The 25,894-nt window shown below is 41.7% G+C and overlaps 4 protein-coding genes across 9 annotated transcripts; 3 read left to right on the top strand and 1 right to left on the bottom strand.

Moving 5' to 3' along the window:
- On the top strand, positions 1–3,579 carry nusap1 (nucleolar and spindle associated protein 1). 2 transcript variants are annotated; one of them, XM_022766091.1, is made up of 12 exons: positions 1–156; positions 314–379; positions 472–675; positions 931–1,111; positions 1,281–1,370; positions 1,505–1,617; positions 1,719–1,766; positions 2,221–2,396; positions 2,631–2,794; positions 2,899–3,015; positions 3,109–3,220; positions 3,310–3,579. In XM_022766091.1, exons 1-12 carry the CDS (start codon positions 82–84, stop codon positions 3,395–3,397), a joined length of 1,434 nt encoding a protein of 477 aa, XP_022621812.1. In that variant the 5' UTR covers positions 1–81; the 3' UTR covers positions 3,398–3,579. The 2 variants fall into 2 exon arrangements, with proteins under 2 accessions (XP_022621812.1, XP_022621811.1); XM_022766090.1 differs by having other exon boundaries at positions 2,218–2,396.
- Positions 3,580–4,290: 711 nt separating this feature from the next.
- Positions 4,291–7,331, bottom strand: ndufaf1 (NADH:ubiquinone oxidoreductase complex assembly factor 1). 4 transcript variants are annotated; one of them, XM_022766087.1, is made up of 5 exons: positions 7,113–7,331; positions 5,767–6,303; positions 5,033–5,218; positions 4,838–4,912; positions 4,291–4,754 (listed from the first exon to the last, which is right to left on the bottom strand). In XM_022766087.1, exons 2-5 carry the CDS (start codon positions 6,277–6,279, stop codon positions 4,614–4,616), a joined length of 915 nt encoding a protein of 304 aa, XP_022621808.1. In that variant the 5' UTR covers positions 6,280–6,303; positions 7,113–7,331; the 3' UTR covers positions 4,291–4,613. The 4 variants fall into 4 exon arrangements, with proteins under 4 accessions (XP_022621808.1, XP_022621807.1, XP_022621809.1 ...); XM_022766086.1 differs by having other exon boundaries at positions 5,767–6,306; positions 7,113–7,330; XM_022766088.1 differs by lacking the exon at positions 7,113–7,331 and adding an exon at positions 7,050–7,111.
- A 345-nt stretch (positions 7,332–7,676) lies between these two features.
- Positions 7,677–16,355, top strand: rtf1 (RTF1 homolog, Paf1/RNA polymerase II complex component). The gene is made up of 18 exons (XM_022766084.1): positions 7,677–7,808; positions 9,741–9,851; positions 10,034–10,184; positions 11,388–11,589; positions 11,834–11,951; positions 12,159–12,270; positions 12,347–12,485; positions 12,589–12,766; positions 12,905–12,987; positions 13,106–13,193; positions 13,304–13,411; positions 13,506–13,583; positions 13,757–13,878; positions 14,136–14,193; positions 15,137–15,214; positions 15,313–15,414; positions 15,895–16,009; positions 16,136–16,355. Exons 1-18 carry the CDS (start codon positions 7,725–7,727, stop codon positions 16,240–16,242), a joined length of 2,034 nt encoding a protein of 677 aa, XP_022621805.1. The 5' UTR covers positions 7,677–7,724; the 3' UTR covers positions 16,243–16,355.
- Positions 16,356–18,469: 2,114 nt separating this feature from the next.
- On the top strand, positions 18,470–24,801 carry golga5 (golgin A5). 2 transcript variants are annotated; one of them, XM_022766143.1, is made up of 13 exons: positions 18,470–18,640; positions 20,050–20,703; positions 21,163–21,360; positions 21,450–21,669; positions 21,751–21,874; positions 21,977–22,180; positions 22,369–22,539; positions 22,672–22,800; positions 22,926–23,024; positions 23,209–23,431; positions 23,989–24,088; positions 24,188–24,251; positions 24,356–24,801. In XM_022766143.1, the coding sequence occupies exons 2-13, from the start codon at positions 20,058–20,060 to the stop codon at positions 24,434–24,436; spliced, it is 2,259 nt and encodes a 752-aa protein (XP_022621864.1). In that variant the 5' UTR covers positions 18,470–18,640; positions 20,050–20,057; the 3' UTR covers positions 24,437–24,801. The 2 variants fall into 2 exon arrangements, with proteins under 2 accessions (XP_022621864.1, XP_022621865.1); XM_022766144.1 differs by lacking the exons at positions 24,188–24,251; positions 24,356–24,801 and having other exon boundaries at positions 23,209–23,446; positions 23,989–24,073.
- Positions 24,802–25,894: the final 1,093 nt, after the last annotated feature.

The following is a 25,894-nucleotide window of genomic DNA, read 5'->3' as shown; positions in this document are numbered from 1 at the left end:
AACAGATGAAACTGTGTTAGAGAAACGAACCGTGTGTATGCTCGTTTCTTTTCACTAAACGGACTAAACTAACACATCGAGATGGATTTGGACTCGATGAAATATGCAGAGCTGCGAAGCCTTGCCAAGGAGCTTGGACTTAAAGCAAACATGAAGGTAATGGAGCTGCACTTTTTAAATTAACTTACCAGTAGTTAGGATGTTTTTCTGAACGGTAGCTGGATTGGGCGTGTACTGTAAGCTAACGTTTACACATGTGTGTATTTGGGAAGAATTCACTCAACTAAACTAGCATGTCTGTGTTCCTAAACAGGCTGATAAGCTCTTGAAAATGATCAAGCAGCATTACCAACAAGAAAAGAACAAGGAGGAAGAGCAGGTAACTTACTCCTGGTCCATGGTATTGTTTTGTTGTAGGATCAGTCTCGAGCAACGGGATTTTTTTAAGTGAACATCTTTCTTGTTTTACAGAGGAATGATGAGGGTGAAACTGATGTTCAAGAAGACGAAAACGCAGGACGAAGCAGTGATCAGGAAAATAAAGATTCAACTCGCAAGGAAGAAGTTTCCAGAACCGATGTGTTTGTGAACAGACGTCGAGGCAAAGGAAACAACATCAAGAGGAAAATCTCTGATACTGCAACAGAGACTGAGTTACCTCCAAGTGCTGCAGAGGTATTACACACCACAATATACCCAACACAAATACACGGTAGTAACAGAACTAAACCGCATCTAACAAGCACCTTTTTTATATGAAAACTATTGTATCCTAGCGCATGTTTCTGTGCATATGCAACCCCACATCTGATTGGTAGAAATATCCACAGTGGGTACTACAGGATCCCTGTTCAAAGAGTTGCTGTGTTGCAGCATCAATTCCTTGTATTCAGGAGGATTGGAGACTTAAACAACTGTTGTTCCTTTCAGGGCGACACTGAAGTGGCTGCATCTGCATCAACCAGGGGCGCAAAGAAGAGAAAAGTGTCTTTTGTCAAAGATGCTTATGATACCAACACTGAGCTTCCTAAGGAGCCCCAAGCCACTGGCAGTGAGCAGCAGCAGCAGGAGGCTTACATCAGGGATGAAGCACCTGTGAATGGTGATGCAGGTTAGTGTCGTTGTTGGGGAAAGAGCAGGCAAACTTTGAACTGTTTATTTCTACTGCTGAATAGCCTGTTCCCTCTTGAGCTAAATATAATGCTTCACAGATTCTTTACTTTAACACAAAATTATGATCATTTATGTTTTAATTTCACACAAGTTTTAAATGTGTCCAGAAAAAGCAGGAAAGGTGGCCAAAGCTGGTAAAATCCCTCGTCACCAAGGACTCCAGCAGAAGAAAAAGTTGTTGAAGCCCGTCACCCCTAGTAAGTTCTCCTTTTTTGTTTTTCCCTCCCGTTCAGTCTCCTCCTGAGACACCACATGACAGTCAGGATGTGCTTTTCTATTTAAATCTCTTTAAATATCTTTTTTGTAAATTCTGTTTGTTTTGTTTTTTTAGACTTCAAAAAACTCCACGAGGCCCATTTTAACAAGATGGAGTCCATTGACACGTATGTCCAGCGGAAGACCAAGCAGATAGAGACCTTCAGAAATTCAGTTAAAGAAGTGAAGGTACTCAGAAGCTTCTGTACTGTCTGCATTCAGAAAACTTTAAATTTAAACTTTATGTGAACTTGTTTTTGTTCTTATCTTCCATCCATCTTCTTTTTCAGATGCTTTCAGACAAAACTAAACAGCAGCAGGTTGACGGCAAAACCCAAGTGAGTATCATCTCCTGTTTATTTTGTTGGGAACAAAAATGATCTCAAATGCTTCCAGCAATTTTCAGCCCTGGAGAATCAAGGTGATGGTCCGTTTGATTTGGTTGCGTGTCAGTGGCGTCATATCCCCTTCGCACATGCGTGAGCGCCGTGGTTGTCTTCCAGAACCAGACTGAAAATGGACCTTTATCCAGTTTTAAGCCACATTTTACAATATACTTTGGTCGTTTTTAGCTTTATTTTAACAGGGTGAAGGATTTTAGACATCAGATGGATCATAAAACAAACCGAGCAAACTTTAGTGGCAGCTCAGCTTCCAACACGTCCTGTGTCTGTTTGATTCAGAGACTCCAAACAGCAGAAAATGAGTGTTCAACATCCATAACTACAGCTGCAGTATATTGATCACTTCCAGAGTGAAGTTAATGATGAATACGTTTCTATTGTACAGAAGGTGAATCAGAGCCGTGCTTCCATGTTCAGTCCTGCTCTGGTGAATAAGAGACCAGCTGAAGACAAACGCAGACACACGTTGCTCTCGGCGAGTAAAGCTCCGCAGAATAAACCTGCTGGGAAGGAAGATGCACTCTTCAGACCGTCTGTCCTTTCCACTCGCAGGATCAATGTCCGGTGAGTTACCCCCTCCTCCTCAGGCTTCTGCTAGGAGAAGCCAAGTGCTGTTACATTACAGCTGTTAAGTAGCAACTTCAGTAAACAGCTGTTCTTGTTTTGCCTGCCGAGTTGGGGAAGTGGCACCGACGGCCGGTGAAGCTTTATTTACGCTAGTTAATGGAGAAATTGTAGCTTGCTTTTAACGTTCATGGTTATTGTGACACTGCAGCAACCACGTGTGTTTGTGTGCAGCTTCTCAGAAGCCACTCGGGACAACGAGTATAAGAGGTCCTTGGTGAAGACGCCTGCGCGCATGTCCCCCTGTGTGAGCTCGAGCACTCCACAAACACAGGCCCCAGACGCAGTCAAGCCCCACAATGTCAAGACTTCAACTGTCTCTGCCACAAAAACTCCAGGTACTTTTACCTTAAATCCTCAAAATAACGTCTTAATTTAGACGTGTATCACTGCATAGATTAATTTAGTTAAGTAATTAAAATCTTTCCCTGAATTCCAAAAGGGCCGTTTGTTTTCACCGGCAACACGAGCACTTCAATGACTCCCGGAACTCAGAAGAAGCAGAGCTTTGATCTGAAGGCGAGTCTGTCTCGTCCCCTCACCTACAAGCCTCATAAAGGTACAAATGCTTTTCAGTTTCCCTGTTTAACCTGAATATACTGTAGTATCAGACAAACAGTCCCCTAAGGTTTCTTTTATTTAATTTTTTAAGGTAAACTGAAGCCCTTTGGAGACGCAAACGAAAACACAGCAACGACAGGAAACAAGTCTCTGATCTCCAACTCACATCAGAAAAATTATAAACAGCACCAAGTCCAAACGAGGTAAGGTCTAAAATTAAACTGATCAATAATCAAAACAGTTTTAACCGTCAGAACATCTGTCTCTTACATGTTCCTGTATCTTACTTCAGGGAGCACAGGAGAACAAGACACATGGAAGACAGGAAGCAGAAGAAGGAGAATATGCTCGGGGCAAGAAGAGGCCTCGTCATGATGTAGTAATATTGCGCTTGTTTGTAGATGTTTGTACAGCCTGTTCCTTTGTAAATATTTCGTTGTCTGCAGCTCATTTCTCTCGTATTAGAAAATATACAAGCTTCTCTAGTATTCAAAATGTAATCTACTGTGCAGTATTTTAGATTTGACACATACATTAATAAAGTGCAGCATGGTGCCAATTGGACGGCTGGGTGTTGATGTTTACTTACAGTTTGGGTGGAGTAACGGAGAGAACAACATGATGCACATTTGTTTTTGAAATAAGCACAAGCGTCAGTAACAACCCTGTGAGGCTGGAATGCCTGTTACATGCCAGAAAACAATGTTAGTGAATCAAATACATTATTCCTACGTCCTTAACACGAGGGTGGGGACAGAAACTCTCTGAGAGTTAGCAAAGATGTCTTTATGCTAGGGTTAGGGCTGCTGGAGCTAGAGGGCAATTAGCCTAGCTTAGCATAAAGACTGGAAGCGCTGGCAAAGCTGGACTGGCTCTTATCTCAGTCCAAAAACAAAAAAAACCTTAGAGCACCTTTAAACGTTATAAATGTAAAAACTAATTGTGGTTTTGGACGGGAAGTTATTTTACTGTTTTTTTTACTTTACTGACAAAATGTAATTTACAACAATCCCAACCGATATTCAAATCTAATCTACCATCCAGTATTTTAGATTTGCAACAGTTTTGGCTCTGAAGTGTTTAGATGCGTAGAGAAGTGATGTCCTGTTCTGCTGAATATTTAATGTTTTGGTTTTAACATTTTCTTGGAAAAATGATGCAACAGATTTTGTCTGCACTCCAAATAAGTTTTTTGCAGTTTTACAAAGTGTGGTGTTGTAATATTTGATTTTCTACCAGAATCTGTGGCACAATTTTACAGAATTTACTCAGGAAATATTTTTATTGTTAATGGAACATGTCACAAATACAGGAATTGGAAACCACTTGATTTTGCTGTGAATGGAGCAGCAACTGCCTCAGTTAATGTCCTGTCCTACTGTTTTATCTTCAGCAAGCTCCAAGTATCAGTTTGTCCTCTTGGATGAAGAACCTCCTTCTTACCGTACAACAAATGTTTGACTCAGTTACTCAGTTACAGGTGACCACCTTTAACAGACTCATACAGAGGAGTCATGTATGACAGTGATGTGTCCCAGTACTTTGTTTGGTAGGAGTGCAGCTCTCAGTTCATCTGCAGTGTCGTAAGAGCTGCGTTCAAACTTCAGGATTCCTCTTGTAAACCTCGTAGGCGAACTCCTCAGTGTGAGCGTAATCTTTGCAGACGCCGATGAAATCAATCTCCAGCTGGAACGCACCGTCTGCTTTATCTCCCAGGGTAAATCCAATGGTGTTAATCTGTAAATAAAAACAGTGAACTGGTTAAAATATCTTTATTTCCAGTCTGTATTTGGTGCAGTTATGAATTTGCTCAGCTCTACCTTGTCCAGCCAGAGAGGATGCTGATCATCTTGTATCCTCCCACGATGTGAAAGGAAGAACTTGGAGAAAGGGATCTGTAAATATGTAACACAAGAATTAGAATCGCTTTTTATTCCTGAAAGAAAAGGTTCCTGTATTTTTTTTTTTTTTTTTTTTAACAGGCTTTAAAATATCTTTAGCTGAAGATGTTATACCTTGACGTCCTGCCAGTAGGGTCCTCCTCTGGTATACAGAAAGTAACCGTACATGTCGTCTTTCTGGTGAGAGAAGTACGTCTCTGCTGCGATGTTGATCATCCATGGACGGCCATCACCGCGTACACGCAGGTGCAGGGTGTTGAAGCTGGACCAGTCGTAGTGCATCTTCCTATCAAATGAAGCCTGGGAGGGACAGAACGTGTTGTAGTCATCTAACCACCACCAATATCAGTTTAAGAACAGTTAAGAATTTCCACATGTTGGATGTCAACAGGTTTTCATTCCAATACAAACTTACACCAATAAACCACAGAGGAGGAGCAGGAACTAGTCTGGTATTATCTGTATTAGGAATGTAATTTAAATTGGTAGATTAATGGATAAATACTGAAATATTTCCTGGAATTTTCTACTAGAATTGAAACATTTCCCAGCTACAAGCAAATGCAGCATCACACAACTCAAAAATAAAATAATGTAAGAAAAAACAATTACATTTTCTGTAAATTTTATTTTGCAAAGTCTCTTTTCAAAGATTTCTTTCCGATGGTCGAGAATAAAATTTTGGTGAGTTGTGAAATCAGCCTCTTACAACATCTCCCTGGTTGTTGAACTCCTCCACAATTCCAGAGAAAATACTGAGGACGTGAGCTCAGCCCTCGTCATAGCTATGACCCCGGATTTAATCAATTAAGTGAATATAAAATCTAGAAATCAAAAACACTACTAACCAGTGCTTGTTTTGAACGCATGGTGCAGTATCCACTGTAGCGTGTTTCTCCGTCTCTTGGAGGAGTTGAGCTCAGAGTCCCGTACAGAAAACAGGTATTATTGTTTTTGCCGAGCTTCAAGTAAACTTCACTCTGTCCTCCTATCTCACGGTCTGAGGACACCGTCCACTGCTCCAGGCTCTCTGGACCTCTGAACTCCCACACCACTCTGTTCTGCTCCAGCATGTGCTCAACTATTGGTTTTCCTTCTGGACCGACCCAGCGGTCAGAGAACTCCGATTTCAGCAGCGTGAAATGCTTCTTTATTCCCTCCAAACCCTTCGTTAAGTCAAACTTAATCTTCTGCCATGGAAACTTGTCTTCTTTGGGCTGTCCGGGCCGTCGGTATTCACCCTGGATCACAGCTCTTCTGGGCACAGTGAGGGGGGTGATGGAGGGGAGGAGCAGCTGCTGCTGGTGGATGGAGCTCAGCAGCCTCAGTGAAGGGAGACGTGTGATCTTTGGCAGAGACATTTCAGTGTTGATCTGGATGATTCACTGCTGGGATACATCACATGGGAAAGTGGTGTCAACACACGAGTTGCAGGGTGATAATGAATAACCAATATTAGGTTTCTTGGATTTAAAGAAAGAATCAAATGAAGGAAAGTATATATATTATAAATATATATCACTTATCTGCTGCTATTATTGTGTGCTTTGTTATATTTAATGTCAAATTGTACATATTATATTATTATATCATTTATCTTTTTTAATTACTTGCTACTGTCATTTCACAGTCTGTAACGCTGCACATTTCCCCACTGTGGGATAATAAAGGAATATCTTACCTTTATAATCTGTGATCAATATGATCTGTGTTTTGCTTATTTTCTTCACTTATGGTCATTTGTATTAATTATTTTATTTTTCGACTTAGTTGCTTGCTAAGCTCTTGAGCTACACCAATGTCCTCTTGAAATGTGTGTTAGTATTAATAAATCTTCATGTGTCATCCATTGTGTGTCTGACTCGTGTCTCTTTGCTCCTTATTGTGTATACCAGCTCTCTCCTCTGATGAAAAATAAAATGATATTGGTATGTATTTGCTGAAAAACTGATTATACTGTAAAAATTAAATTCACACTTAAAGAATATGCAGTTGCTTCTGAATTGGATTTATCTTAATGTTGACACCTGGAATAAGTTAATTATAGGACAACACTAATGAGACAGTGGTTACAGCCTGTTTAAGGAGTAGCTAGCTAGTGTTACCAAACATTACAATGAAGAGGATTTACATTATTCTGAAGATATGACACGTTGAACACACGGCTGGTTTAACACAATCTGTTTCCACTTACTCCGTGCATGCGGTCCCGGTTTGCAGGACTTTGTCCGTGTTCAAGGTTGACTACAACATGAATATATCTCTTTATAGCTCTGTTGTAAATTACAAACAATCTATAAACCGTTCGTGTGCACTCGCTTAAAAATCCAAGGTTGTCCGGGTCCACACAGGAAACCCAGCTGAAGCACCTGGGCTGCGTTCAGGACACATTCTCACAGAAATGAAACACATGGACGACAGTAACACACAGCTGCACAACAGCTAAAGGTTGATTCGTCGTGGGCCTTGAATGTAGCTTTAGTGCACCAAACATCGGTGTCCGGACTTGCACGCTCACTTTAGATATGTAGTTCCTATCTCAGCTAACTGTCGCAGTCATTCTGACATTTTCTCAATTTTCACTAATTAATAAAATCATACAAGAAGCACAAGCTTAAATTTGATTTTTATTCCACTGTGAGGGATGTAAAATCCAGCGGTAATCACAGTATCAATAAGGACGCGCATGCTCAGTAGTGCCTTTGTGTGGTTGACTGCAGAGCCAACTAGCTAGGTAGCAGCAACGGCTAGCCTCAAACATTTAGACGACACAGAGGTAGCTAGCAGGTTAGCCGTGCAGCTAATCATGGTGAATGTAAAGAAGCGGAAAGGTCGAGTCGTGATTGACTCTGACTCTGAAGACAGTGCTAGCGACGATAATTTAGATCAGGTAGGTGCGCATTTTTTGATTTTGATATAAGTGATCGCGTCTCAAGTTGCCCGTAGTTTGAGGTGAAGCTAATGTATGCTAACTGACTACGCTGTGTTTGGCTTCGCTGAGAGCAGGCCTGTCTTATTCACAACCTTTTCCTCCTTTCTGAGTAAACACACCATTCCCAAAGACAAACCAATTGTTAGGTTTTTCTCGTGTGTTTCTGTGAGCTATCCAGCACCGAGTGAAGTGTTTGCGGCAGCACAGAAAACAGTGCCGTAGCGTCAGGCAGCTAAGTTATGCTAATTGTAAGGTTACATTCCGAGAGATGCACTCAACGCTAGTATTATGTTGTGACGAAAATACCGCGCCATGGGCCTTTTTTTTTTTTTGTACTGGTTGGAGGAGTGAGCTGTTCGGCGCTGTTTGAGGGATTTGTTTGTTGGCTTCTAGACCAAACGAGACTGGGAAATGTTTGCACAAACTGAAACCGTAGTGGAGCCGCCGCACTTGATTTAGCTCGAACCTTATCTCCTCAGTGACGTCAGTTAGCCGGACTGCTATTTCGGTGTTGTTGTCAAACAAGCGCTGGCAAGTTGTCTGAAGAGCTTTACAGTCTAACGTGTCAGCCCCGTGGAGCTGCACAGCGCTGCTGCTTCAACACCTCTGATCGCCCGTAAACCCCCATGTCCATTGTACACAGCGAAGCGGTTGAGTCTCAGAGACAACTCACACACGCAGTGAATAACAGGTGACCAGAAGAGATGAGAAAAGTCCAGTCACCGGTGGTTTCTCAAATCATTAGTGGGTTTGTTTGGTCCTCTGATCACCAGTAAACTCTCATGTCCATTACCTGACAGTTCACTTCTTAACAGGTGATGCTCAGAGACAACTCAGGCACATGTAGTGAATAACAGATGACTGGAAGATGCTCAAAGCAGCAGGTTTTGGAGTCTTAAGAACTGGTCATTTCTCTAGGATTGTGTTTTGAGTTCACATTGATGAAACCAGCTATACATATCAGATGTTTGCTGTATTAAATGTTCCTAACTTTTTCTCTCCCTGTGCTGCAACTCTTCCACACAGAGTACCTATCCAATACCAGTGATCACCTTTTCCCCAAATCTAAAATCTGTAAACCTCACTATGTTGACCTGATGAAATGTGGCACTAACTCTGAATCAACACACCAGAAGTCTGTGTTTCTCATAGCAAATACACTTAATTTTATAATGAAATATGCAGAGAAACTGTTTTTAATGTGAATCAGTTACATCGTAACCGGTACTTGATTAGCCGAATAAGCCCAGTATCAGTGCTGATGCACTACTTTGCACTGAATCAGTGTGGATTGCTGCTTTTCCACTTTCTCCAAGCAGAGAGGTATATTACTGTAGGTTCACATTCTTGCTTTTGTGTGTGTGCATGTATTCATGCCCTGTTCAGAATTGGTGTCTTAAATCAAAGCAGAAATCCAGTTGGGACTAATTGCTGCTCGCACCAACATCAGAAAGTGTTTTGATGGCCGCTTGTGATACGACTTTCCTTCCTTGCTCACATGTAATTTTACCTGCTAAACAAAAATGCACATTTGTTCCTGCCTGTACTGCTATTCAGGAAGAGATGTGGTGTCGTGTGAAGTACATCCATCAGACTGTTGTCTTAGTATATATCTATAGCTGTGTGTGGGCGGTTGGATCCAGTATATGCACATTGCAAAGTTGGCCAGTCAGCCCTTAAACACGACCACTCTGTGCATGAGGTCACATGGATCTCACTTCTGAGTGTGGCTTGTGGTATTGGATCCCAGGCAGTTTGGGTTTATTCACACCTGTATTTAAAGATGTCCACCCATGACGCTGCATATGAGCAAGGCTACAGTCACAGGAACAAAGTTGTGATTTCCCTGGATGTTCTTCCTGAACCACAACACTGTGTTCTCATTTTCAGGAGCTGTTGTCGTTGGCGAAGAGGAAGAGGGTTGATTCAGGTGAGCAGGAAGAGCCAGTAAGCAAACCTGCTGCTTCTACAGACTCAGAGACATCTGACAGTGATGACGAGGTACGACGGTCGTTGGTATTTGCATGAACAGACTTCACTCTTTATGGTTTGGGATGTAAAAAAATGTCAAAAATACAGTTTAAACATGTCAGACTGCTTTTGTTGTTATTGGGTTCAAGTGAATAGATCACAATTCTTGGCCAGTTACAATTATTTGGTATTTTTTTCATTCCTTTGTGTAGTGGACGGTGGGCGGCACCAAAGGCAAGAAGAAGGTTAAGCCAGGGAAAGGGTCTGAGAAGAAGAACGCCACAAAGAAGAAGGTTAATAAAGCAACAGCGTCCGGCAGCTCTGATGGAGACAGCTCAGCTGAGAGCTCTGCACCTGAGGAGGGTATGTGTCTTCACTGTACGGGGGGGGGGCTTCAGGTGCTTCAGTAAACACGTATGATAAACGGTTCAGGTAATCGTGGTGGTGGAAGCTGCAGACATATTCTGATCTGTAGATGACACACATCACAGGCTGCCATGTCCTCAGGTATTTTAGGTGGTTGGGATTAGGTGACTCACACACTCATCTCCTTTATCCTAGCTGGCACACAGTGTAGCATCCAAGCTGTTGTTTACTTCTTTGTTTGTTTTTGTGTTACACTCTCAATGGATCCACACGGTTATGGAAGGACAGGAAAAGTCTTTTGGGGGAAGGATCCGGAGATCTGGTCAAAGTCCAGTTCACGTATCAAGATGATAAAGATACACTCTGCAAGAGTGAGAGAAATAATCTGCGTCACAGCGTCTCTTAATGGCTTTAAACATAAGTATCTCTGCAGAAAAACTCTGCTATAATAACATTTAAATGACCTTTAGTGTGAACTTTATATTGGTCCCTATTATATAAGTCCTTTTGTAAAAGTGTTCTTGCCATAGGGCTGCGTATCACTAAAACAAAAAGTTGATATCGGTGCTGATACAGATCCCTGGACTTCCATACAGATCCATAACGATACTTTTTTCGATACTAATTGTTTCAAATCCGTTTTAACAAGAAGAAAAGTATAATATACATTACGTTAAAAATTTTAGTTTCACTTTAGTTTTATTTTTAAGCTTGGTGTTTGTGTAAATCAACAGCCAATCACCAGCATTATTAGATCTTGGTCCAAGCATGCTGCATGCTGATTGGCTGAATGACGAGACGTTTTTCAATCCTTGACAGTATAAAAACGAAATGAGACGATCCATAAAAGCATCAAAGTTCAAACCGAGCCCTACTCAGACATCGTAACCATCACAAGCATCTGTGAGGCTTCCTTCACTTCCTGGTGTCAAAGCACTTCCACGTCCCATTTCAGCCTCATGATGAGCTTTTAAAACACATTCCTCACTGCTGGAAGCTGTAAACACAGTCCGGTGTAGAGAGCGCACTGGCATAAAATAAAGGAGTAGATTGTGGTCAAGCTGAATGTAGTCAATGCTTATCAATAAAAATGGTCACAGCCAACACACAGACAGGTTCAGGACGTCCCACCTCTGTAGTGTTCTGCTTAGTGTTCAGCTGATTGATTCCTGTTTGTGTCAATGAATGTCTCTCTGTCAGGTGAGGTGTCTGACTCGGAGAGCAACAGCTCGTCCTCCAGCTCAGACTCGGACTCCTCTGAGGACGAGGTGTTCAGGGACGGTTACGACGACGACTTGATGGGAGACGCGGAGGACCGAGCTCGTCTGGAGCAGATGACGGAGAAGGAGAGAGAGCAAGAGCTGTTCAACAGAATCGAGAAAAGAGAGGTGCTAAAGAGACGGTGAGTGGCGATGATGCGAGAGGCAAAATCTTCCTAATGGTACAAAACATACACACACCAAGGAGATGTGAGCAGAGAGGTCGGACAGAGATGGAACAATGAACAGAATGTACCAAGTAAACCAGAAGAAAACATCGAGCAGGATATTTCATTCATTTGAAAACAACCTTCAGCATTTTCCCTCACCAGCAGCCTCGCAGTGATCTGACTGTTTATTCATCCAAGAATACGTTTGTTTTGACAGGTTTGAAATTAAGAAGAAGCTGAAGACGGCAAAGAAGAAAGAGAAAGAGGAGAAGAAGAAGAAGCAGGAGGAGGAACAAGAAAAAAGGAAGCAATCTCAGGTTCAAGACACACAAGTGGTGAGTCCAGTTTCATGTTTTAAAACGTATCGGACATAAACGACAACGATGTGGACATTTATACGTTTTTAAAAATGAAAATAGAGAATAAATTCTAACATGTTCAGCCTCTTTAAAGATTCATTTATGACTGTTAATGACGTCAGTGTTCTTTCTGAAGGCCACATTAAAGTTACAGATTAACTGGTTCGTTGATGTCTCTTTTAGGTTATGTCACACAACAAGGAGAGACGATCCAAACGTGACGAAAAACTTGACAAAAAGTCCCAGGCCATGGAAGAACTCAAAGCTGAGCGAGAGAAGAAGAAAAACAAAACAGGTGGGAGTTTAAACTTTGTTGTGACTGTTGAGACGATTCACTCGGTTCTAAATGTCTGGTGTGTTTCGTCGAGCAGCGGAACTGCTGGCCAAACGTCAGCCCCTGAAGACGAGCGAGGTTTATTCCGACGACGAGGAGGAAGAGGAGGAAGACGACGACAAGTCGTCCGTCAAAAGTGATCGGAGTTCGCGTTCATCGTCTTACGATGACGATGAGTACGTTATTCTTTTCATAGTGATAAAACAATGGAAGATTAATCGTGAGACCTGCCTGTCCGCTGCTTCCACGTAACTCCTCACGTTGTGTTTCTGCTCACAGAAAAGAGGAGACTCCACCGAAGTCGCAGCCGGTCTCATTACCGGATGAGCTCAACAGGATCCGCCTGTCCAGAAACAAGCTGGAGCGCTGGTGCCACATGCCCTTCTTTGCTAAGACAGTGACCGGCTGCTTTGTGAGGATAGGGATCGGGAACAGCAGCAGTAAACCAGTGTACAGGGTGAGCGCTGGGTGAAGTGTCCTTTAGGTTTCCTGTGTGACGGTGACGGTGAAGATCTGGGGCGGTTTAGGAAGAGATTTAATTAAATAAATGCTGGTTAGTGAATTTTAATCACAGTCCTCCGCTTGTTGTTGAAAGGTCGCTGAAATTGTGGACGTGGTGGAGACGGCGAAGGTTTACCAACTTGGATCAACGCGAACAAACAAAGGATTACAATTAAGGTAGTGACACGGTTACAAATACTTTATACATACTGAAGTAGCTACTCAAGCATCGGCTAACGAACCTTCTCTGCTTCCTTAAAAAATGTGCCCGCATGACGCTGTGTGTCTTCCTCAGGCATGGCGGTGACACACGGGTTTTCAGGCTCGAGTTTGTATCAAATCAGGAGTTTACAGAAAGCGAGTTCATGAAGTGGAAAGAGGCGGTAAGTGGATCTGAAAATATGGAATCAGTAAAGTTTGATTAAGAAGGAACGGGAACAATCTGTTCAGGCTGCGAGGGAAACCTTCTCTGTGTTGATTTCCTCCTTTGCAGATGATGGTCGCGGGGATGCAAGTCCCCACTCTGGACGAAATCACCAAAAAGGAGCAGTCCATCAAAGAAGCTCTGAACTACAAGTTCAATGACAAAGACATAGAGGATGTAAGTCAGCTTCCTGTCACTGGTTTCCCAGGACTCGTGCGTTACGCAGAGGAAGAAAAACCCTTTTTCTTTGTTTGTCTTTCACTTTGTGCAGATTGTCAAAGAGAAGGACAGATTCCGAAAAGCACCACCGAATTACGCCATGAAGAAAACGCAGTTACTCAAAGACAAGGTAAAAAAGTTGTGGAATCCTGGGAAAGTGAAAGTGGTAGATTCCCACACTTCGATCAAACTCACTCACAAATCATTAAAGCAGATATCACAGATTTGCCCTGGAAATCTAAACATCTCCGTGTGTTGCTGTGCGTCCGGCTCTCACTGTTGTCCCTCTGGTTTTGATGGAAGGCCATGGCAGAGGAGAGCGGAGACGGGGAGAAAGTGAAAGTGATCCAGGACGAGCTGAACGAGCTGGAGGAACGGGCAGAAGCACTCGACAGACAGAGGACCAAGAACATCTCTGCCATCAGGTACAGAAGCTGCTTCCTTTTCTCTTATTATATCACTTTATTTGAATTTTAATACGTTTTCAAATATCTCATCTAATATCCAACAACATCTATATGTCAATAAAACATGGGCTAGTTAGTGGCATTTCTCTGCTGCTGAGTATGAAGAGAACATAGAAGTTATTTTTCTAAATAAACAATCCTGAACAACATCCCTGTTTGTTTTTTGACATCATCATTGTTGTGACTTTATTCTTTTTAAATCTGTTTTCATCCAGCTACATTAACCAGAGGAACAGAAGCTGGAATATCGTTGAATCTGAGAAAGCTCTGGTGGTGAGTGTCCAGCTCACCTGACACCGAACACGTCTGCTTCCTGATTACACACCGGCAGTAAACGATGAACACTGTGTTAGAAGATATAAGATGTTTGAGGAATTGATTTGTTGAAAACGTCCATGCTGCACCCTGTTCACATCCTGTAGTGTGTGTGTGTGTGTGTGTGTGCGCACTAAAGGGTGCGGCGCAGGTGCAACTCACCGAGTGGAAGGTTCTGTCCGACAACAACAGTCTCTTTCTTCACTAGCTGCAGATGATGATGATATTTATTTCTTGAAGGGTTTTCCTACTGTGGCGGCGCTCCGGTTTCCCTCGCAGTAACATCAGCCCCCGCATGCTCACATCATATTGTTCAAGGGCAGAACTGTAATTTCTTTATTTCTTTATTTGGATCCCCGTCAGCTTTCACTCAGTGGTCGCTAGTCTTCCTCCTCACACAAAAACAACAAATAAAACAAATAATTATTAAAATCACACTATATCAGTAAAGCAGTAAAAAAAACAAAAAAAAAACAAGCCAAACACAGAAAATAATCAAAATATTTTCACTTAATGTAAGATTTGTTTTTTTTCTTTATTTTCTTTTTCTTGTTCATCAGGGACAATCCTTATACCGGCATATCATGTTTTTATAAATGTGAATGTATATTAATATAATCTTACTACAATTCACTATATGTTTGATTTTCTTTTGGCACAATAAAACGTATTTGAAAATAATTAAAATATGAAATAACTCTACATATAAAACAATAATAACTTACAATGAAAACTAAATCAAGTTTCCCACAAATGCACATTAACAAGTAGAAAACGACGGAGGTGCAGAAACCACAGTAACTGTAAGTAAGTGGTTTTCAAACGTGTCACCTGTTGAATCTAAAGAGTAAAATGCACTTTACCTGTTGAAATAACAGTTTATTTCCCTGTTCTCTCTCAGGCTGAAGGACAAAACTCCAAAAACCAACAAATGGACCCTTTCACACGGAGACAGTGCAAACCCACCATGGTGTCAAATGTAAGAGTTCTAGGATTATTTCAAGCACCATTTTTGTAATTAAACAGTGTTGACCCCTCATGACCTCATCTGTTATTTTGCTCCTCCTGGTTCTAAAGGCCAGAGACCCGTCAGTCCACGCAGCTATCCTCGCTCATCTCAACCAGAAGTACGGCTCCGGGTCGACACCAGATCCTTCCAGTGCAGAGAAGAACAAACTGGTGAGCAGCAGCAGCAGCAGCAGCAGCAGCAGCAGCAGCAGCGCCCCGTAATCTCAGTCAACGTGTTCAGAGAGCGAACTCTCACGTGATGTTCACGTCTCTCACTTGAGTTTGTTTAGGGAAGTGGAAATGATGCCAAATGAAATGTCATGCAAACAGGAAATTACTGTGCGGTTCCTCCAGCTGTGATACATTTAGCATGTTCAGAATTATCCGTCTGCTAAATTCTGTCAGTGAGCTTCTTTTAAAGAGAAAGCTGCAGTTGCCAGTTCTTAGTGCATGTCTTTTTTTTTTATTGTTGATGGCTGGATGACTGACGGACTGACACTGTAAAAGTTATCAGGAGATACTGAAAACTAAATATAATCTGTTTATTTTAAGGTGTTAAAATGTAGAAAACAACTAATTTCCAGCAGAGACAACAGTGACTCGTAGGTCTTTACCCGGAGGAGTTCAAACATCTTTTTGTTTTTATTTCAGGGACAATTGAATCCGAAAGACAAAGATGTCCCCAAGCCAACCACTGACCTCTCCGAGGACTTGTTTAAAGTTCATGATTTTGACGTAAAGATCGACCTACAGGTCCCCAATGCAGGTGAGATGATTCTCCACACGTATGTCGTGGTTCAGAAGACATTAAGATGGAAGGAGGTTCTTCTTTGTCGCAGCACGAAGTCGTCGTTTAGCACAGATGTTCTGATTGTACGTTTGTGTTCTGCAGAAGCAAAGTCTCTGTCCGTGAGCTCCAACGCGCTGCCGGTGAAGGACGGCGCCCCCCGCAGGTCCCTCAACCTGGAGGACTACAAGAAGAGGAGGGGGCTGATCTAATGTGGCCAGTCCGTCATCCAGAAAACACAATGCATGTGTAATTGGCTGTGCGAGAGAGAGAGTGTGTGTGTGTGTGTGTGTGTGTGTGTGTGTGTGTGTGTGTGTGTGTGTGTGTGTGTGTGTGTGTGTGTGTGTGTGTGAATGACTCCTGGAGGATGTGTGTTTGAATGTTGATACAACAGACTGTCTATCCAAACAGAGGAAATACTGATTGAGCGAAGATTTTTCTCAAAGGATCTCCCTGAGAAGAGACGTCTCCAGATATTTGTTGTTTTGTTATTTTCGCATTATTACACACAAACTCGTATACTGAGTTGTGTTTTTTATGTATTTAACTCCTCCCCCAATTTTTTGGTCTTCTGGAGTCCACTCCTTTTTTTTTTTTTTTTTTTTTTTTTCTTCTCTCTCTCGCTAAAGGACACGGTGCTTGTGGATTTTTACTTTGAACAAGGAGGGCACTATTTTAGAAGACTTAGATTGTTGAGGCTGTACTAATGGAGTTGAAGTCAACCAGCAACAAATTAATGTTGTAAATCCCCCCCACCCCGAAAGAAATGTGTGATCATCTGTCTTTGCAGTCCATCCCAAATTTGAACAGCCTCTTGTATTTTTGCGGATTGTAGATGATCACCGTCCCTGACCAGAGACGACGGCTCTCCATGACCAATGTGAAACTGGACATTTATCACTTTTTAAGTCTTTGAAACGACCCGTTTTAAGAGAAACCCTTTTCTATGGCTGGCCTGGTTATAGAAGTGTTGCTTCTTTTCTGTTCTCTCTTGGTTGGTTGTTCATGGGATAATTCCCTCGCCCTTAACTCCCAGATCAGATTCTACATGTTATCGATTGTGTCCATAGTAAGTTCCTGTATTGATGTGGCATGCCATGTAAATATGCATTTTGGAGTGAGTGCGGAAAAAAATAAAGAGGCACTGTTTCATAACTTCTGTCATTTTGTCTCTTTTCTGATCTAAAAGTGAGACTGCAGCAGCACGAGTCACCTGCCGAGGAGGTCAATTATCTTTTTAACTATATTTAACCAGACTGAAAAGACCTAATTCTATTTTACTCATGTTGTGTAAGTTTCTGTTTAAAGTAAGTTTAGCTTTTTTATTTCACTGCAGCTAACACTGCATCCATTATTACAACACAAGACTCAGGTTCATAAGCATCAGAAACTCTGTGGAGACATTTACTATTTATATTGAAAACAATGAAGCTATTTAAAAGGACAATTTTAATCATGTATAATTTAAGCAATATAAAATACAAGTAGGTGAACATTAATATAAAATGTTAGTATTTATTCTGCCACAATGAAATCCATTTAAATTGCCCTTGATGACAAAATAGTTGTTGGAAAATGTCAAAAATACCAGCATCAAAATATGCTGAAATTGCCAGAAATAAAAGTTCTCCTCATGTAGAATGGTATTACTTCAGAATAATGTACGTCTGTACAACTGAACTTGAGTGGAATAAATAAAATAAATGTACTTAGTTACTTTCCACCACTGTTCATACAGTATTTTTACTTAAATCAGTAAATCAATAAGTTTTCTTTATTGACAATCTTTATAACAGTCAAACAGGCACAAATCACATTTAGGATAAATACAGAAATAATAGGAACAACTGAGCAAGCAGTAACAAGAATAGGAATATAGGTCGGAAGAAAGAAAATTAATGAATAAAGAAAACTAAAGAAAAAACTTAATAAACAGGAATATATTTAAAATAAAATAAAGAAACAAAATAAGGGATCTGTCAGGTATTAAAGTGCATAAATATTCATACAGATGTTGGTCTTTTTTTAATATAACAGCATTTCACACGTTTTTATATAAGATTATATTAATTTAAATAGGCATCTAATATAGGTGTGGGTATAAAGAAACGACATTTATGTATAAAGTATTTTGCTAAGTATTCAAATATAATAATAAAAGATGTTCTATGGTCTCAGTGTTTTGAATTGCAAAAAGTACAACTATTAAAATCTGAATTAAACTTTTGATGTAAGAGGTCATTACAAGGATAAATCTCGTTCAATATCTTGCAATGAATATCTTTCACTTCAAAGAGACGGAACCGGTTCTTACTTTTAACTAGAGAATTGCAGGTGTATTTTTGAAACGTGTTTAGTAGAAGAAGAAGCAGGAGGCGGGTGCGTTGGTTTGTTTTTGATCAGGCCTGTCTGAGGTCGCTCTGTTGTGGGGTCCTTCGTAGCGCCGCTTCCTGGTCCACGTATCGAAAAGACTACCAACATCCTCTCTGACAGATAATGACATTTGACTGTGTTTATCCAAGCTGGTTTTCTTGTTCACGTTCAGCCGTTAAACCTCGGCGGTAGCCAGGTGACCGGAGACATTCAGAGACCTGGACGTCGTTTCACACGGTACGTTAGAGGCTTTGCTTCAGGAACCAGCTAGCTCGTTAGCTCGTTAGCTGATGATGGAGTTTGTGTTGAACCGACTGTGTTTACACTAGTTTTACTGTATGATGACTGGAGCTACTCATAGCTCCCGTGATAACTCCTTTATCTCCGTGTATCTGAGTGGGAAACAACACGCTGTCGGTGTTCAAACTAACCGGCCTGCTTTGACTGTGTGGAGTGATTGTGTTAGCATTGTAGCTGTGCAGACATTGGGCATGTACAGGAGAGTTGTCAGCCCTGAATCGAGTCTCTCAGGCTGCTCACGATGACTGGAAGATAATTAACAACAAAGTCCCTAATGTAATCTTAACCTTAACCACCTGCGGCCCGTTGTTGTCATTCTGTTTATTATGCAGGATTAGATACTGTACCTGCTTTGCACCAATCATGACTCACTGACTTTATTTGGACGCATTATTCTGGACGTGCACTGGGGTCCAAAAGTCTATGACCACAAGAGCTCTCAGACTTTTGGACCCCAATGCATGTCCAAATGAAATCAGTGAGCCATGATGTATACTGTATGTTCTACAGGAATATGGACAAAAGAACTTACAGCCTGTCTTGCTTTGCATGCACCAACACTTCCCTTCATATATATATACTGTATATATATATACATTATTTAATCAGGGAGTCACAGTGAGATCTTATTTACAAGTGAAATCTGTAAATAACAAAAATACATTTTAATTGTAGAAATGCACATTTTCAGCGATACAATATAAATATACATTCAGATGTGTTCATACATATAAACAGCGATCAGAGTGTATATTTAAATGCTTTTGAATATGCATTAAGATGCACAACCATGTAGACAGTAATATGATGACATTAACACTCATAACTGCAGATTAGAAAAGAGAATAATTAAATAATTACACTCTAAGTGATTAAGACTTGTGATCAAATGTTTGAATTGGCCTATTGGTATCACACAAATATAACCTTTATTTATTCAGGGTAGTTTCACTGAGAGCCGAGTTGTCTTTGCGAGGAACACCCTGGTCACACTCGCACAGCTGCACACGCTCACACATGGAAGCTACTCAGTACAACCACAGTCGGATCTGAGTAGCTCCACTTGAGCAGTTAGGGGAATCTTATTGGTGGCAATGAGGGAGGGGCAAGTGTTGTTCCCTCACTTTCCCTGCCCAGATTTGTACTTTCAGTGCAGGCATTGAACTTGCAAGCTTTACACCACTGCTGCCCTTACGTATATTGTTAAAAGGAAAGACAAATATATACAGTACATTAGCAAACCTGCCCTCAGGCTCTTAACCTTAACATCTTGGAACTTATGTTGGCTGAGAATCTGCTAAAGGGGCCTTGTCATCCTCAAAGTGAGCTGTTGTTTCTGCCATTAGGATTGAAAATGTCCTGGTTTACTGACTTGGCTGGGAAAGCTGAAGACTTCTTGAATAAAGTGGACCAGGGAGCTGCCACCGCCCTGAGCAAAAGCCAGGAAAGAACCTCCTCCTTTTCGTCGCCCTACGAAGGAGAATCCACTGTCAAACCTGAGTACAACACTGAAGGGTACAAGGCCGACACAGCTGTGAACTATGCATCCTCTCACGATGCAATAGGCTTCATCTCCGCAGCAGCCAGCAACATCAAGAGATCCAATGCAACCTTGCTGGCTGGCACAGCCAACGTGGCCGGTACCCCGTCTGGTTCTGGCAGCAGCGCTAACAACTCTGCCAAGACGTCATCTGGCTTTGTGAGGCCCAGAAAGAGCGAGCAGGACGTGGACGATGATATGCTCTTTGACTTTCTGAACAGCTCGGAGCCTCCGGCCAGCAACAGGAGGGATTCAAGAAGGGAACTTATGAAAGTGGCAGTTCCAGTTACAGAGGCCGAAAACCCAACACCCCCTCCATCCACCACTCCTCACGCCATCCCCTCAGCCCCGTCCACACCCCCCTCGACCCGCGGTGTATCCAGGGCCTCAAGCCTGAGCTCGCTGTCTGCTCACAGCATCAAAACGTCAGAGGAGAGCTCTGCTAAAGAGCAAGGCCAAGGTATGAAGAAGACCCCACGTTAACAGTGGTTATCTCATCATTTTCTGTCAGCGAAGGAAGAAGTGTTATGTTTGTGGAGTAGAGATGTTAGGTTATCGTATTACTCTGGTAATAGCAAAATGTTTCCATCAAAAATTCAAACTATTTTAGATAACATATATTTAAACAATAAATCTTAAAATATTAGAAAAAAATTCCATTCACAGTTTCTCAGGGATGTTGGTGATGTCTCCAGTTTGCATGATCAACAGTCCAGAGCCCAAAGAAAAACTGTCGTATTTGAGCAAGAAGAGCAGTAAATCCTCTTTTCAGAAGCTGAAACTAGAGAAAAAATAACTAAAACAGCAGGAGGCCAGATTTCTCATGCCTTACATATATACAACATGTATAACGTAGTTATTTTCTGGCATTTATGTTTGATATTTGTGTGCTCTCTTCACCCCTACTCGGCCGCCACAGACACATCTGAGAGCTCAGACTCGGGCTTGCCTGTCCCTCAGGAGTCCAGCAGGCAGGAGCCTCCTCCCCCTGCAGAGGAGCCACAGAGCCAGATCCTGTCCAGTCTGCGTCTGGAGAACCAGCTGCTGCGCAGTGAAGTGTCCTCCCTCAACCAGGAGATGGCTTCAGTCATCCAGAGAGCAAAAGATTTGCAGGACGGTAAGACAAAAGATAAATCAGGAGCGATGATGGTCGACGTGTCTGCACTTCTGCCTCTGTATTGACTGAGTTGTTCTCTACTCTTGCAGAATTGAACCAGGCAAGACTACGAGCTGACAAATGGAACTCAGAGCAGTGTCATACTGACCGAACGTTACGGGAACTTCGGTCACAGGTCGACGACCTGACGGAGGCGCTTTCAGCCAAAGACGGTCAGCTGGCGGTGCTGAAAATCAGACTGGATGAAGCCGATCAGCTGCTGAAGTCCCGCAGTGCTGCACTAGAGGAGGCACAGAAGGAAAGGTCAAGGTACATGATCACCTTTTGAAGCAGAGATCAGATTCAGGTTTTAAAGAAATTAGATATCATGGTACTGTTTTTGCTTTTTAGAATTGTGCAGGACCACACAGAAGGGAGCAGCATGCAGTCCCAAGCTCTTGAGACGATCCAGGAGAGGCTGCGAGAGGCGGACCTGGCTCTCAGGAGGGAACAGGACAGCTACCGGCAGATGCAGGTACATGCAGTACGACGCTGACTGAGAGCGAAGCTTTGCCTTTAGTTATTGGGTGTCCGTACGTAAATAGTAAGACTTGATTAACCCTCTTCTCTTGTGCAGAGTGAGTATGCTGGTCGACTGTCCAAGCTGGAGGCTGAGAGGCAGACCCTTGCAGAGACGGTAACTGCAGCGGAGCGACGAGCTGCAGAGGAGAAGCTCAGGGTTGATGACCTCCATCAGCAACTGAAAAGTGCCAAAGCTGCAGCTGAGTCTGCCAAGCAGGAGTTACAGGACTACAAGCACAAAGCTTCACGCATCCTACAAGTAAGCCTTGCTCAGGCCCTGCAGAATATCATCAGGTAGCATTAGCACCAAGGCTCAAATTTACTCTGGCAAAGAATGTTTCATTGTTGTTTTCAAGCTTTATGTTTTCTTTTTACATATAAATTTGTACATGGATTTTAGCATTTTTCTGAACGGTTTTTAATAATGTTGTAAATGTTTTTCTCTAGTCCAAAGAGAAGCTGATCAGCAGTCTGAAGGAGGGATCTGGTCTGGACACTCTGGACGGGAGCGGGGCCATGGCTCTGGAGCTGGAGGAAGTGCGTCACGAGAAGGAGTTACAGAGGGAGGAGATCCAAAAACTGCAGGGGCAAGTGCACACACTTCGAACAGAGATACAGGTGAGATGCTGGAAACGACAGGAAAAGAAAAACGATGTTGATGATGTTGATGAGGTCATGGATTCACTGGGATGTATCCCAGCTGTGTCTGTTGTATCTGTGACCTTAGTGAGCCATGTTTTTCTCTCTCAGGATTTGGAGTCTCAGGCCCTGACGGAGGCAGATGCGTGGCGGGAGCAGCAGGTGCAGTTACAGGAGCAACAGGCTTTACAGAACAGGGTTAAACAGGAGGTGGAGGCTGAGGCTGAGCGCTACAAACAGGTGAGGGGGGAGTGAAAAAAAAAGATAGAAATTGTCTCAAATGTTAATAATAATTCATAATTGTTCTATGTCTGATCAAACCCTTAATTCATGTGGGATGTTTTTGTGTTTTACTTAAACCACAGGAGCTGCAGTACCTGGAGGAAGAGAACCATCGAGCCAAAACCACTCTGCAAAGTCGAATCAAAGACAGAGAGGATGAAATCCAAAAACTCAGGAACCAGGTCAGTCACTTTATAGTTGTACAGGCATGTAAACGCAGAGCGCACTTCCTGTGAGCTTGGTTTATAGTAAAGAAGACAAACGCTTCCTTTTGTTGCCATCGCAGGGTGGTAACATTTTTTTATTTTTATTGCCACACCTGTCAGCTGTGATGATCCATATCCTGGTATGTGTTTACTCTCCCAGTTGACCAACAAGACTCTGAGCAGCAGCAGCCAAACAGAGCTGGAGAATCGTCTCCACCAGCTGACGGAGACGCTGATCCAGAAGCAGACGATGCTGGAGGCTCTGGGCACAGAGAAAAGCTCGCTGGTTTTCCAGCTGGAGCGTCTGGAGCAGCAGCTGAAGAACGCTCAGGGAGGACAAAGCGGAGGGCCGGCCATCAACATGAGCGGCCTCGAGGGGCCAGGTAGGCAAGACTGAGGTCAGGAGCAAAATGATTGGTGCAAGAGCGGCGGGGCAGATTTATCAAGATTTCCTCCACGGGAATACGTGTCATGAATATTTTCATTTTTAATGCCTCGATGAAGCTCTTAGTCCCTGAAGGTGACATTTCACCGCACAGAACACATTTGCTGAGAAAAGAAATAAATCAAAGACTTTCTTTGCAAGCGTTTGTGTTCAGACTTAGAACAGTCACTTCCCCATTCTGCAGAATATCGACCCCAAACCTACAGAATATACCAGGGCTGCACGACATGCTGAAAGAATCATATTGTGATTGTGATTTCAGTTTGAATGGTCATTTTTACATTTTATTTTCACTGAAAAAAAACACATTGCAATTTTGATTGTATTTCAGTTAATTGTGCAGCACTAGAATATACCAAGTTCTTAATTCAAAATTCAGTGGGTTTGTTTTTCTTTCAAGCATTCGTTTTTTTTATTTGTTCAGATTTTATATTCTCTTTCTGACTCCACTGATTTCTTTTCCCATGATGCCTTGCCTGTGTGTTGTCATTTCAGTAGCGCGGCAGAGAAACACTCCAGTCCTCTTCAGTGATCAGGAGAGTCCAGGAGTGTATGGTAAAGTACGTAAGGCAGCCAGCACCATCGACCGTTTCAGGTAAGATTTCACTCTTTCAGTCACTGTTGGACTGTAATTGCTTTGTTTTCTATTGTGAAATATTTTCCCAGTGATAAATAGAAAATCTTGTCATTTCAGCATCAGACTTGGAATCTTCCTGAGACGTTACCCTATGGCCAGAGTTTTCGTTATCCTGTACATGGTGAGGATTTATTTAAGACGTGTCAGGAGAATACAATTTTCCCATCTTGATGAACACTGATTAATAAAAGAAAACTAAAATATGCTTTATCAATTTCTTCCCAGGCGGTTCTGCACCTGTGGGTCATGATTGTTCTCCTGACTTACACACCAGAAATGCACCATGGTCATCCTGATGGAAGATAGGAGGCTTGAACTAAACAGTTGGGGTTTTAAAGATGTTTGCTCTGTTGCCTTCGATGTAAGGAGGGTACAAGCTGCTGGAATATGGGCTCTGGGACCTGACTCTCCCTGTTTTGCACAGATATGCTATGAATTAAAGATTCTTCTTTATCCTTTCCAACTGAAGATTGAAAACTGACAGCTGCATTGAGTTTTAAAATAATTACAGAGAGATATATTATATTGTGGGTCGACTGAAAGGACATTAAATCAAACATGATCTCACATCTGTTCACCTGCTTTCAGACATCTGTTCTCTGAAGAGATTGTATTTAACACTATGTAAAAAAAAATCATCTTTTAATAAACAAGTTAGGAGAAACAACACAGTCCGGCACTTTTCAGAGATTTTCTAGGCCATGAAACAACGTGAGAGGAACTCAGTTTACTGGGTCATTTGGAAACATTTCTTTGTACTGCTGTTTTTTATTTGAGGAAAGATTAGCACATATAAGGCGATATACTCTGACTCCAAAGTTTGGACATTGGTTGTTTTTTTTTTTCCAAATATGTGACAAAAATATTTTATATTTAAATACATACACCCTAAATATAACATTTGAGTCCAATGTGGTTTATCTAGAAACTTTTTCCCCTAAACTTTTCAAATTAATTTACATAGATACATATTTTGTCACCTCTGTGATCTAATTACCCTTACAAGATTTAAAAGGAATATATATATATATATATATGAATAAATATGACATGCTGGCAATTTAAGAGAAAAAATAGAGAAGCATATGTTGGTAACATAAATATAGTACACAGAATAAACCTGTTGATGTTATTCTTGTTATATTGATGTAGAACAGACAGTATAAGTTCATTAACTTAAACTTTTTTAATGCTACAATATGATTATTTGGAAGAATTTCATCATCATAATTTCTTGAAATGGGAAGTGAAGGGTCGAACTACTGGTGTCAGGTAATTACAAAAATCAATCCAGAATAACTGCATGAGATGAGGAAAAATGGCTAAAAAAAATAGTATTTATAAATAGTATTTTCTCATTTAATATCATGGCAAGAGTACTTGAATTAATGGTTTTGAGATTTGGAAACACATTTTTGCACATTTTTATGCAGAGGTGGGTAGTAACGCGCTACATTTATTCCGTTACGTTTACTTGAGTAACTTTTGGGATAAATTGTACTTCTAAGAGTAGTTTTAATGCAACATACTTTTTACTTTTACTTGAGTATATTTGTGGAGAAGAAGCGCTACTTTTACTCCGTTCCATTTATCTTCATTACGCTCGCTACTCGCTACATATTTTTATCGATCTGTTAATGCACGCTTTGTTTGTTTTGGTTTGTCAGAGACCTCCAAAGTAGGATCCAGCGCATGACTGCGTTTCACCAATCAAATGCAGTCACTGGTGACGTTTGACTCGGTTTCACCAATCAAACAGAGCCA

This window comes from Seriola dumerili, unplaced genomic scaffold (genome assembly GCF_002260705.1).
Source record: "Seriola dumerili isolate Sdu_G_001 unplaced genomic scaffold, Sdu_1.0 BDQW01000811.1, whole genome shotgun sequence".
NCBI classification, from domain to species: Eukaryota; Metazoa; Chordata; class Actinopteri; order Carangiformes; family Carangidae; genus Seriola; species Seriola dumerili.
The sequence above is the reverse complement of the archived record's forward strand: the minus strand, read 5'-3'. Positions and strand labels throughout refer to the sequence as shown.

Coding starts and splice junctions, on each gene's coding strand:
- ndufaf1 (XM_022766087.1), bottom strand. CDS start 6,279: ATGTCTCTGCCAAAGATCACACGTCTCCCTTCACTGAGGCTGCTGAGC. Junction 5,219..5,766: donor TGCGTTCAAAACAAGCACTG/GTTAGTAGTGTT, acceptor TGTCCCTCCCAG/GCTTCATTTGATAGGAAGAT. Junction 4,755..4,837: donor ATCCTCTCTGGCTGGACAAG/GTAGAGCTGAGC, acceptor TTTTATTTACAG/ATTAACACCATTGGATTTAC.
- nusap1 (XM_022766090.1), top strand. CDS start 82: ATGGATTTGGACTCGATGAAATATGCAGAGCTGCGAAGCCTTGCCAAG. Junction 380..471: donor AGAACAAGGAGGAAGAGCAG/GTAACTTACTCC, acceptor CTTGTTTTACAG/AGGAATGATGAGGGTGAAAC. Junction 3,016..3,108: donor CACCTACAAGCCTCATAAAG/GTACAAATGCTT, acceptor TAATTTTTTAAG/GTAAACTGAAGCCCTTTGGA.
- rtf1 (XM_022766084.1), top strand. CDS start 7,725: ATGGTGAATGTAAAGAAGCGGAAAGGTCGAGTCGTGATTGACTCTGAC. Junction 13,584..13,756: donor CGCAGTTACTCAAAGACAAG/GTAAAAAAGTTG, acceptor TTTTGATGGAAG/GCCATGGCAGAGGAGAGCGG. Junction 15,215..15,312: donor AACCCACCATGGTGTCAAAT/GTAAGAGTTCTA, acceptor CTGGTTCTAAAG/GCCAGAGACCCGTCAGTCCA.
- golga5 (XM_022766143.1), top strand. CDS start 20,058: ATGTCCTGGTTTACTGACTTGGCTGGGAAAGCTGAAGACTTCTTGAAT. Junction 21,875..21,976: donor ACAGCTACCGGCAGATGCAG/GTACATGCAGTA, acceptor TCTCTTGTGCAG/AGTGAGTATGCTGGTCGACT. Junction 23,025..23,208: donor TCCAAAAACTCAGGAACCAG/GTCAGTCACTTT, acceptor TTACTCTCCCAG/TTGACCAACAAGACTCTGAG.